The sequence below is a fragment of the Oryctolagus cuniculus genome, chromosome 5, assembly GCF_964237555.1.
Source record: "Oryctolagus cuniculus chromosome 5, mOryCun1.1, whole genome shotgun sequence".
NCBI lineage: Eukaryota > Metazoa > Chordata > Mammalia > Lagomorpha > Leporidae > Oryctolagus > Oryctolagus cuniculus.
The window spans coordinates 127,700,968-127,713,363 of record NC_091436.1 but is presented as its reverse complement, the minus strand read 5'-3'; the positions used below and the strand labels follow the sequence as shown (position 1 = coordinate 127,713,363).

At 49.3% G+C, this 12,396-nt stretch overlaps 1 protein-coding gene across 19 annotated transcripts in view; it reads right to left on the bottom strand.

The window, feature by feature from the left end:
* Nucleotides 1-12,396, bottom strand: part of TRERF1 (transcriptional regulating factor 1) — a 226,174-nt gene that overhangs the window by 4,911 nt on the left and 208,867 nt on the right. For all 19 annotated transcript variants that reach the window (XM_051855691.2, XM_070074094.1, XM_051855693.2 and 16 more), the window contains 2 exons: nt 10,381-10,494; nt 1,904-2,107 (listed from right to left, as the gene is read on the bottom strand). In XM_051855691.2, coding sequence (XP_051711651.2) covers nt 1,904-2,107; nt 10,381-10,494 — 318 coding nt within the window. The remainder of the gene's footprint in view (nt 1-1,903; nt 2,108-10,380; nt 10,495-12,396) is intronic.

Sequence of the window (12,396 nt, the reverse complement as noted above, 5' to 3'; positions counted from 1 at the left end):
TTTTTTTTTTAAACAAGTCAAGTCTTACTCAAAGCTCAAGTTCAAAGCAGAGGTGTTCTGGCTGAAGTGGAGCCAGCACCCCAAGATGGGGCCTGTTTGCTTTGCTCCATCCTTCCCCCTGACCCCCATCCCAGGAAGCTCCAGCAGCGCTAGGAACACACTCTGAAGACACTGTTAGGTTCCCTACCATCTCCCCTATAGGACAGATGGCCTCAATCAGTGGCCTGCTGCTGCAGCAATGTCTGACCCCTTTGCAATTTAATTGGGGGGAAGTACTGGCAGTCTTCCAAGCCTGCCATAAGGTAAGGTTCCTCAGCCTTGGCGCTCTGGGCTGCGTGATTCTCCACTGGGGGATGATGTGGGGGTCTCTGCCCTTCAGATGTCAGCAGCATCTCCCCAGATGGGACAGAAACATCCCTAGACATTGCCAAATGTTCCTGGGGGAACAAATCACCCCCAGTTCAGGACCACAGCTGAAAGAGTATGCGATCCACACCCCGCAATCCCAGATGCCCAATATCCGGCTTGCTCAACTCAACAGCTAAAGGGAGCACCCACCAAGCTGTTGTCTGGGGAGAGGGGCGGCTCTGGGTTAAGTTCATGAGCTCTGTTTATTGTGTCATGCAGGGGAAAAAAAAAACTACCGCTGATTTAGTAACCAATGTTAAGCAAGCACTAAAACCAGCATGCTTCCCCATTTAACAAATATCTATCCTGCTGAGCATTTCTGATTGCTGAAGTAAAAGAGGACTTCCCCCTCAGTGAGACGTTTACTATGTATCAAGACTGGGACTTGAGGAAGTGCCCAACTTCTGACCAAATTCACTGAGCAACACTGTCATTTAAAGTTGCACCGTGGCCCTCCCTGGACTGGAGCCCTCAACACCAAGTAGCAGTGACCAAGGGGCCAGGTCGGGAAGCACTTAGCAGCCAGCCAGTGATCTCTCCAGAGCTCATGCGCAGTGTCTACCTCTTTATTTTTACCTTTTCACTCCCCCCCCCTTAAAGGTAACATCAAGTGAATTTTTGCCTTAGGATCTAAATATTTTATAGACTGCTGCTTCCTTAAGCTTAATGACGCTCACGAAACAGTGCTCAATACCCCCTGGAAACCAGTGCTGTTCTATGGAATGTACGGGCAAAGACGAGAACATCAGTTTGGCACCTGCCTATAGCTGTGCACCAGACTTTAAGAAAGCTGATCTCAAAAAAGCTCACCAATTCAGATTAGTCAGGGACAAGTCTAAGACTCAACATCCTTTAAAATCCCCATGGTGGGGCGGGGCTGGGGGAGGCACTTGGCAGAGTGGGTAAGATGCCTGCCTGCATCCCATATCAGAGCGCCTGGGTTTGAGCCCCAGCTCAGATTCAGTTCGTACTGAGGGCAGGGCCTGCCGTATGTCCTCCAGCCTGCAGTGTGGCGCTCGACACAGAGCACAGACTCGGTAAATATCTGTGGGCCGAGTGAATATGACAACAATGGCCACACAGAAGAAGGTTGAACGTGAATCCTTTCTCTTGGAATAGGGAACAGCAAATGCATAAGAAAATAGCTGTTAAGGCTTCAGGGATTGGAAGTCCCGACATAATACAAGGGACCCCAGGATGCTAAATTATTGGGACGAGAAAGAAGCTATATTCAATGTCCAGAGTGTCACCAGGGCTCATGGAAGCCCATTTAGCTATCACTGATATCAGATGATACACCCTATTAGATTCTCATAAACTGGAACTTATATTGGAAATTATTTTATATGATATTTTTGGATTATTAAAGAATGCTGTATTTGAGCAATTCAAAACAGCAAGTGCATCCTTTAAAAAATGCATCGTTTCTTAAAAGCTGGGCACAGCTGTAAGGCCCTGGCTTGTCCCCGATCCCGGACGACACAGAGTCACTTACAGCCCCACAGTTGGGCATTTCACAGATGAAGGAGCCGGAAGGCTGGCCAAGGGCCTGCAGGGGCGGCCCCTCAGTGGGAGCCAGGACAGGGACCGGTGGCGGCTCCGGGGTCTTCGGCACTTCACTCTCCTCTTCTTTCGTGGATTTCCTATCTTCTTCCATGTCCTCCTCCTCTTCCTCTAACTCCTCCTCTTCTTCACTGGTCTAATGGTAAGGTAATAAAAGCAAGAGGGGAAAACCCCCAATGGCACTGTTAGAGATGAACGGAAATCATAGGCCAGTAGATGGGCGAGGGGCCGGTCGTGCGGCCGTGTCCTTTTCTTTCTGCACAGGAATGACTGGCAGTGCCCATCGGGCTCAACCTCGAAGAGGCGGGTCTCTGGACTCTTGTCATTTTGAGGTCAAGGAGATGTGCTGCACTGTGGGCCACCCTCATCCTCTGTATCAAAATATGCCTCCAGGGCATGGGTGGGCATTTGTCCTAGCTGTTGATGCTGTGTCCCATAGGGGAGTGCCTGGGTTCGCGACCCAGCCCTGCCTTCCATTCCAGCTTCTTGTTAACGCACACCCTGGGAGACAGCAGGTGATGGTTCAAGGAGTTAGGTCCCTGCCAGTCACGTGGGAGACCTGACCTGAATTGCTAGTCCTGGGCTTTGTCCTAGCCCACTCCCAGCTGCTGGGGCATCTGGCGAGAGAACTAGCAGATGGGAGTTCTTTGTCTGTCTGTCTGTCTCAAATGACCTTTGAAAAATACGGCAAGGCAGAGAGGAGAGATTTCTGTATGTGGAGACTCTCCCCAGCCTGTCCGAGACCATCAGGCCTTGGAAATGACTAACATTCAGACAGTCCTCCTCCCTGCCATCTCCTCCCAGCAGGGAGGCGGGGTTTGAAGCCATAGCAATCCAGTGGAAAGCCCTCAGGGGAGAGACTAAAGACCTCTAATGATGAGTTTTACAGGCTGATAACACGTTTCCCTGCCAGGCACCTGGCTTGCACCACAGCCATGGAAAGCATGTGTCACTCTTGCTCTGCTCTGTCAGAAGGCAGAATGCAAAACGAGAGGCCCTGGAAGGGAGATTCCCTGCCACTGTTCACGCGGTTTTTCTCTTGTCTCTGACCACGGGCTCGGCGAATGCAGTGTGCTCAGGACTTCCACGTACTCATCTTCTCCTTCTGGAGGCATTTTATGAAAACCAAGGACAGCACTTTTCTATGAAGAACTTCCCCTCTGCTACTCTGTCCCCTTCTCCCCACTTCAGAACAATAGGAATGCGGGAAGTTAAGCAGAAGGTCTGGCTTCCTCAGGATTAGCGACACAGCAGTTACTGGAGCCGCCTGATGGGGTGGCCTGGATGGACTCGGGTGGAAGGTAGGGATCTGGGAGGACTCTGCTTAACCAAGGGGGGACAGGTTCTCGTATGTCCCTTTACGCATAATGGCATATGACCCACGCACATCCTCCCACCTACTCTGTTTCATCTCTAAATCACTTGTAAGTACAACGTGAGCGCTATGTAATGGCCATTACCTTACATTTTTAGGGCATAAACAAGAAAAAAAGTCTATGCATGTTCAATACACAGGCAGTTATCTTTTCCCAAGTCTTTCGCACCCGTAGTTGGTTGAATCCAAGGATGCACAGCCCACGGACACGGAGACGCACTTTGACTTCTGTTTGTGCGTCAGGATGGGATGAGGGACGCTGGCTCCTGCAGGCCCAGGAAGGCCCAAGGACCAGGGAAAGGAAGTTCTATATTTTAGTCTCCTCATTTTATGTTACATCGTACAGTCTACAAAGCGCTTTCATAGTTACTGTGTCACTGAGTATGCCACTTTACCAACAAATGAAAGGTGTGTCCTGGGACAGGTGTGGAGCAGGTAAAGCTGCTGCCTGCGATGCTGGCATCCCACATGGGTGCTGGTTCAAGTCCTGGTCCAGCTCCCTGCTGATGCACCTGGGAAAGCAGAAGATGACCCAAATAGTTGGGCTCCTGCCACCCACATGGGAGACCCGGATGAAGCTCCTGGCTCCTGGCCTTGGCCTGGCCCAGCCTGACCATTGCAGTCATGTGGCTGGAAGATGTCTCTCTCTGTCTCTCCCACTTTTTCTGTAACTCTGACTTTCAAATAAACCAGTCTTGGAGGGAAAAAGAAGAATGGTATGTCCTGCTGTCTCTTCACCCCACAGGTCACTTGTCTGTGCCAGACCCTCCTTTTGTACTCCCTGTGGAGAGCATGGGGCTACAGTCTGCTTTTCTCCTGCCAGTGACATAACTCTGGATAAGTCTATGATTGTTGAAACCCATGAGCAAGAATTTCTAATAAAGATTTCTTAGGGCCAGCATTGTGGTGTAGAAGGTTAAGCCTTCACCTGCAGCGCCAGTATCCCATATGGGTTCTGGTTTGAAACCCGGCTGCTCCACTTCCATTCCAGCTCCCTGCTAATGTGCCTGGGAAAGCAGCAGAGGATGGCCCAAGTTCCTGGGTCCCTGCACCCTCATGGAAAACCCAGAAGGAGTTCCTGGCTCCTGGTTTCAGCCTGGCCCAGCCCTAGCTCTTGCGGTCATTTTGGGAGTGAAAACAACAGTTGGAAGATCTCTTTCTCTTTCTCTCTGTACTTCAGGCTTTCAAGTAAATAAATAAATCTTTAAAAACATGAATAAAGATTTCTGACAGTAGTAGTAACCTAGGATCCAGAAACCATAAGTTTACCCTCTCTAGTTTGGATTTGGGGTGTGTGTGTGAGAGAGTGTGAGAGTGAGAGAGAGAGAGAGAGAGGAAGAGAGAGAGACTTAGTGCCTCCTTCCCACTGTATTGTCCATATTTAACACCACATATGTGAATATTTGAGGTGAGGCATTAAAAGGGTGTAATTTAAGAAATGGTCCCAGTTTCCAGTGGGTTGATTAGGGTGAATTAGTAATGATTACATTTGTGGGAAGGCCTTCATGAATACGGATGTGGCTCTAATCCTCAGATTTTACAGAGTGCTTTAGGATACAGGCCACAGGCCTCTTGCCAGTATAGAACATAAAGGGTGACTTCACGTAGGTGGCCTTGTTCTCATGGGAATCTACCATCTTTCAGTCCCAAAGAGAGCCTCAAGCCAAATCATGCTATGTCAAACTCCACGGCTATAGGACGGGCATTCTGTGGTCTCAGACGGCCTTCAATTTGGCATTCAAAATGAGTTACACAATAACTTTAATGACAATAGCATTCGTTTCATGGCACTTGTAATTTTCTCACAGTGACATTCTTTGGCTTAAAAACTCTTAGAAGAAGCATTTCTCGTAGCCCTCAAATTATAGATTATATCCTTTTATACTGTGATTATGTATGTCTCAAGAATTGGACAGGTTTTATTTAATTGGCAATCTATACACGTTCATAAAATGATTTATCACCAAGCCATTTGGCTCACCAGAGTGACTAAGAGATACAGAGATAGGAGGACAGAAATCCCAACACGTAGAACTTTGTATCAACAAGTTGGCCATTTTATGATACACTGTGAAACAAAACACTGGGTAATATTTCAAGATTGGTAGAAGGTGGGCAAATACAGAGCAGGAGGAGGTAGCATATCTAACAAGGGGCTCAAAGGCCTTTGAGGAGCAAGGTATTTTTGTTTCTCAGACATGCAAATGTAATGCACATTTTGAGAAACTGGTAAACTGTCAACAGACACTCAACCTCCCAAATGTTGGACCAACTTGAGAATTACACTCACTAATGTAACAATGACAACCACAATGAATGGAATGCCTGGTAGGAATCAGGTCCTACACACATTCTTTCTCTCTCTCCCCTTCTCACAACCTTGTATCACACAGTTTATGTGATCAGGAGAGCTCTGTCAGGCGTCCCAGTAGGCCCCGAGGACAAAGACAGGACCAGGTCCTAGGACTGTGCCCCTTGTACCTTCCCAGTTTTTCATCTCCATGTGGCAGATCATGATCAGAAGACTGACTGGGTACACAGTGCCCAAGAGGAAGCCGCAGCCACACTGTGCGCCGGAAACCAAGGTTTTCTTGTTTTTGCTAGCCTGAGTCATCTGTACACATACACTTTTGCTTTCCTTAAGCTAACAAGTGATGAGGGTGTGGATGCTCCTGACCCAGCCCAATACTGGCTCCTGGCGAATAAACCCAAGCAGGTGTGGCCCCTTGGGCATTGCCTTTTTTTTTTTTTTTTTTTTTTTACAGGAAGAGTTAGACAGTGAGAGAGAGAGAGAGAGAGAGAGAGAAAGGTCTTCGCCGATCCGAAGGCAGGAGCCAGGTGCTTCCTCCTGGTCTCCCATGCGGGTGCAGGGCCCAAGGACCTGGGCCATCCTCCACTGCCTTCCCAGGCCACAGCAGAGAGCTGGACTGGAAGAGGAGCAACTGGGACAGAATCCGGCACCCCAACAGGGACTAGAACCCGGGCTGCTGGTGTCGCGGGTGGAGGATTAGCTTAGTGAGCTGCGGCACCGGCCTGGGCATCATCTTAAACTCTTCTTCTCCCATGAGGCTGGCCTGGGACTTTCAACCCACCTTCTTCTTCTTCTTCTTTTTTTTTTTTTTAAATATACATTTTTTTAAAAATTTGACAGAGTTATAGACAGTGAGAGAGAGACAGAGAGAAAAGTCTTTCTTCCATTGGTTCACCCCCCAAATGGCCACTACGGCTGGCGCGCTGTGCCGATCCGAAGCCAGGAGCCAGGTGCTTCCTCCTGGTCTCCCATGTGGGTACAGGGGCCCAAGCACTAGGCCATCCTCCACTGCCCTCCCAGGCCACAGCAGAGAGCTAGACTGGAAGAAGAGCAACCAGGACTAGAACCCGGCACCCATATGGGATGCCGGCGCTGCAGGTGGAGGATTAACCAAGTGAGCCATGGCGCTGGCCCCTCTACCCACCTCAAAGCCCTGCCAGCCCAGGGTGGTGCCCCTGCCTGTGCCTCATGCGGTGACATCTTGCCTAGCGGTGTGCCCGTGCTCAGTCTCCCCTGCCCATACTGTCTCCCTCCAGCGCTTTCAGAGAGGCAGTGTTGCTGGGACTCAGAGGGATTCTATCTTGGGAAAATATTCACTCAACAAATAACCCAGAAAAAGAAAGCGTGCCTGTCTTATTCTGGGACTGTCCTAGGCACTTGGTACACCTGATCTTGAAAGATACCAATTAACTTTAGGAGGTTGTATCTTCCAAAATAGGGCAGTGACAGCCCAGAACATTGCAGAATGGAAGGGAACGTTCCGAACCACCTGCCTCATCTTACAAGTCAGCAAGCCGAGGAGCCAGGTCCTAGGTCGTGAAGGCCAGCATTCTTCCTGTTACCTCGTCTACCTTCTCTTCTACTCCTTTAGAAAGGAGTGCTCTGTGTGACACTAGGTAAGCCCCTGCCCTTCTCTGGGCCTCAACCTTCTTCATGTGAAGTGCAACTGGGTGAGAGTCTCCAAGGCTGGATCTAAGACTTTCCAGTTCTCATCTCATCCTGTTATTTATTTATTTATTTAAAAAATTATTTGAAAGGCAGAATTACAGAGAGAGGAGGACAGAGAGAGAGATGTTCCATTTTCTGGTTCACTCCCCAAACAGCCGCATTGGCCTGGGCTAGGTCAGGCCGAAGCCAGGAGCCCAGGCGCTTCTTCTGGGTCTCCCACGTGGATGCGGGGGCACAAGCACTTAGGCCATCTTCCACTGCTTTGCCAGGCACATAAGCAGGGAGCTGGATCAGAAGTGGAGAAGCCGGGTTTCAAACTGGAACCCATATGGGATGCTGGCATTGCAGGTGGAGGTTTAACGTGCTATGCCACAATGCCAGCCCCCCCATCTCATCCTGCTTTTAAACTTCCCATTTGCATTATGTTGCATCTTCCCAACTAGAATATGCGCTCTGGGCGGTAAGGGAACCTGAGGCGGAGGTCATTTATCGTTCCGTGGGTCACCACATCACACACTTTGCTGCTTACATTGTGGGAATTCAGTTGCTTTTAGTTGGCTGAACCGGAAAAGGCTGTACATTAAGCTACAGATGAGCAAAAGGCTACTCTGATGTAAGACATCACTATTTAAGACAAACAAAAGCCTTGGTCTCAGGAAACCCTGAGTATAGGATGCTAACACCTGTGATTAAAAAGATTGCATAGGGGCTGGTGCTGTAGCACAGTGGGTTAATGCCCTGGCCTGAGGTGCCAGCATCCCATATGGGTGCTGGTTCAAGACCCGGCTGCTCCACTTCCGATCCAGCTCTCTGCTATGGCCTGGGAAAGCAGTGGAAGATGGCCCAAGTCCTTGGGCCCCTGCACCCATGTGGGAGACCCGGAAGAAGCTCCTGGCTCCTGGCTTAGGATCAGTGCAGCTCTGGCCATTGTGGCCATCTGGGGAATGGAAGACCTCTCTCTCTCTGCCTCTCCTCTCTCTGTGTAACTTGTGGGGAGCAAACCGCACTAGACTGAGTTACTGGAATTAAGACTTATTCTATGCATCTGCTCTCCCACAATATGGCGCTGGGAGAGAAGTAAACAGCTTCCGCACAGCTGCCTCCAGTTCAACCAATAAACTGTAGGACTTGCTCCTGATTGGAGAGCAGCGTACTCGGCGTGTGGGCAGCCGAGTTGGGAGTGGCGGAGGAGGACTATAAAGGAGGAGAGAGACGGCATGCACCGAGGAACATCTAAGGGAACACCTGTGCAGCCCCCGAGAAGAGCCGGCCGGCGGTGTGCCGCTCCCCTGCGGAAGTGGGGAATGTGGCCAGGGGGAACTGCCCTTCCACGGAGGTGGAAGGGATAGTAGCCAACCCGGGAAGAACCAGCAGCAAACCCGGGGAGGGCCGAGCAGACGAAAGAACAGCGCAGGGTCCTGTGTCGTTCCCCCATGAAGAGGGGGAGCGACAGTAACTCTTTAAAATAAATAAATCTAAAAAAAAGAAACATAGGGCAGAGTGTGGGTGATTTGGCACAGTAGGTTAAGCCCAGGCTTGCTACACCTGCCTCTCCTATCAGAGGGCCTGGCCTCCGTGGCCCATCCAGCTTCCTGTTAATGTGCACCCTGGAAGGCAGCAGGTGACGGCTCAAGCACTCAGGCCCCTGCCACACACATGAGGGACTTAGATGGAGTTCCTGGCTCCTGGCTTTGGCCTGGCCCAGTCCCAGATACTGAGGGCACTGTGGAGTGAACCAGCCTATGGAAGATCTCTCCCTGTTGCCCTGACTTTCAAATTAAAAAATAAATAAATAAATAAAATGAAAAAAGGCAATGCCATTCTATTCCACAGATTTGTGCCTGCCCTGATCTTGGGGCCCAAACATAAATGCGTGTACGTGCGTGCATTCCATAGCTAGGATCTACTCTTAGTTAAGAGCTTATGCATTAAGGAATCTAAGCATTTTTTTCCCCACTTCTCTACGAGAAATTGCATTTAACTGCTTTTAAGGATGACACAAGGGAACAAGGCTCAGACAACACATCCACCAATTGTGTGGCTACGGCCAACTTAAGCTATGTGTCTCAGTTTCCTACCTCACAGAATTGGCAGTAAATGAATTAAATTGGATTTAATGAGTCAACATTTGTAAAGTGGCTGGCACAGTGCCTGGCACACAGAAAGTGCTATTTAAGTGCCTATTAGAGAAAATCACCCACACATGGCACTAACACAACTGGGAATGAAAATATAATTACAAATATTCACATCATTTACAAATTCCAAACACTCTCATCGATGGTGATGGAGGCTGGAGTAGAGCCATTTGCTGGGAAACAGAATCTTTACATATGCATATGCAGTACCAAGTGTGAGAGGGAGATTTCTCTGGGCTAGGGCTGCAGATAGGAGAGTTAAGTACAAAGAAAACAGGTGACAGACATTACCAAAGCCACATGTAGGGGTCCAGAGACCGTTTTCATGTCTTTAGGATATACCCAATGTTAGTAGGCAGCTGATTTGGGATGGCCTGTTAATGAAGGAAATCAATGCCAGGGACACATGGTGACACACGGATGGGAACAATCCACCCTGTGCTTCAGCAGTTGAGGGTTACGGGTCCTTCCTAAAGGTCAAAGTTCTCCTTGCTCACGCTTTAAAGAGAGGCTGGCAACAGCCCTAGCGCTCCTTCATCTTTCTAAGGCTATCACAGTCTCAGGTCAGTGGCACCTGGAAGGAATATTCCAGGAGGTCAGGACACCTGCCAATAAACCAACCAAGTCAAGGTTGGGGCTATCCTGGTTTAACTCTCCCGTGCCTTGAAATACAAGCCAGCCCTCACCTCTGCAACCCAACCCTGGGGCATAGGTTGAACCCGAAAATGTCTTCCGCCTGCCTATACCAGGAAGTTAAGTCCTGTCTTTCAAAAGGGAGCCTTACCTCTGTCGCCCACCTCGCTGCAACTATCTGGCCATGTCCCTAGCAAAGCCACATCAAACGCTAGCCATTGACAAACCAGGGTGCCGGGTGGGAGTGCGGCCAGTGCAAGCAATGACTTTGCAGCTTCACTCACCATGCAATCGTCAATGATCTCCGCTAGGCGTGTCCGGTGCTTCCGCCCCAATCGCATTATTTTTTTCCACGTGTAGTAGTACTCCACACACTGAGCCACGGTCTTGGACTTCACCTGTCAGGGAAGTGAGCTCAAGGTTATCTGGAAGTAGGCAGTGAGCAAAGGCTACCGTAAGCCTCCATGAGCACTTCGTTCTGTAATAGGGACTAATTAGGTTTATACAGTTCAATAAAAGAAGAAGACATGGAAAGCCTTCCTTCCCACACCTGTTCTCCGTCCTCATCTGCAACAGAGGTAGCCCCTTGCACTGAATTCTTGGCTTTCATTCCAGAACTTCTTCATGCACGTACACAAAAAATACATTCTGCCCCCTGCCACCATGTTTCCTCACAAATGGCAGCTATTATGGATTGTTTTGCAACTTGACTTTCTTTTCATAGTAGAGCTTGGAGATTTTTTTCAGATCAATCCACAGAGACCTTATTCTTTTTTTTTTTTTTTTTTTTTTTTTTTTTTACAGGCAGAGTGGACAGTGAGAGAGAGAGAGACAGAGAGAAAGGTCTTCCTTTGCCGTTGGTTCAACCTCCAATGGCCGCCGCGGCCGGCGCACCGCGCTGATCCGATGGCAGGAGCCAGGAGCCAGGTGCTTTTCCTGGTCTCCCATGGGGTGCAGGGCCCAAGCACCTGGGCCATCCTCCACTGCACTCCCTGGCCACAGCAGAGAGCTGGCCTGGAAGAAGGGCAACCGGGACAGAATCCAGCGCCCCAACCGGGACTAGAACCTGGTGTGCCGGCGCCGCTAGGCGGAGGATTAGCCTAGTGAGCCGCGGCGCCGGCCGTTCTTTTTTTTTTTTTAAACCTATAAAGCTGCTTTCTCATTTAATGTGCTTGAATGGATTTTGCTTTCTGACTTGTTGACCTTCAAAAATCTATTTATGAGCATTGTTCCCTAGCAAAGGAAGAGGAGTATAAGGCCAAAGTTATGACGACAGAACATAGATTTTTGCAGGAAACAAGCTGTGCCCTGTTCACTCCCAACAAGGCAAAGGTATATTATGTATTTTAAAGTGAAGCATCTCTTTGATTAGCTCACTGTATATTAGTTCAACAATGTTGAGTTTTTTGGAGGCAATTTAAAGGCTGGCCCTACCCAAGGCAGTGGGAACATAGCTGGCCACGTGGCAAGATGAGGGTGCCACCAGGAGTCCCATCTCATGCAAGTCCTCCCTTCACATCCATCTGACATCTGACATTTCTGCACTCAAATCTTCACTGAGTGAAGATCCCAGCTCAAAAAGCCCTTGTTTAAAATTTGCATTGCCCATGACATGCATCAGTCATGGGTCACCCAAGTGTGGGCCCATCAAGGAATGAGACCTAGGCCAGGTCAGTCCTGAGGGGAAGGAGAATCAAGGAAGGTCACAGCCTAGGGGCTGCTGGGACAGCAAGGAAGCAGCGGCCACAAGGCAGGGGTGGGTACTGTGGGAGTAGAGGCAAGTCAGCGACAAAGCCCCCTCATTCAGACGCTCATTCAGGCAAGGCCCTGGACGAAAGACGACCTCACTGGGGGCCAGCAGCAGCCAGTGGGAGCTGTTCTCTGTGGACCTCACCGTCCTTAGCTATCCAAATAATACAACATGGCTCCATCCTTCCACCAGTTTGTTGAGATCCTCTGCGTGACTGCCACATTTTAGCCTAAACCGCCTCTCAGCTAATTACAGCCTATGATGTATATCACCTGTTGTAAAAAGCGCTGTTTCATCCAGGTGAGTCTCATTTTGCTGTAAAATGCTGACGCCATAAGGCATTATTTTTTATTACTGTCATTATGATGAAATTCTACAACTCTGCTATAGGGGGAGGGAGGAGTTGAGGAGGCTATGAGCCCTCCCTCCATAATTTCCAAGAAAAGGTCTGGAGGAAACATGATAGATCTGTCAAATCCACATGAAATAAACCACGTAAACGTGAACCCGAAGCTCCAGCTCTAGTTACTGTGGCAGAGTTTGGAGTTGC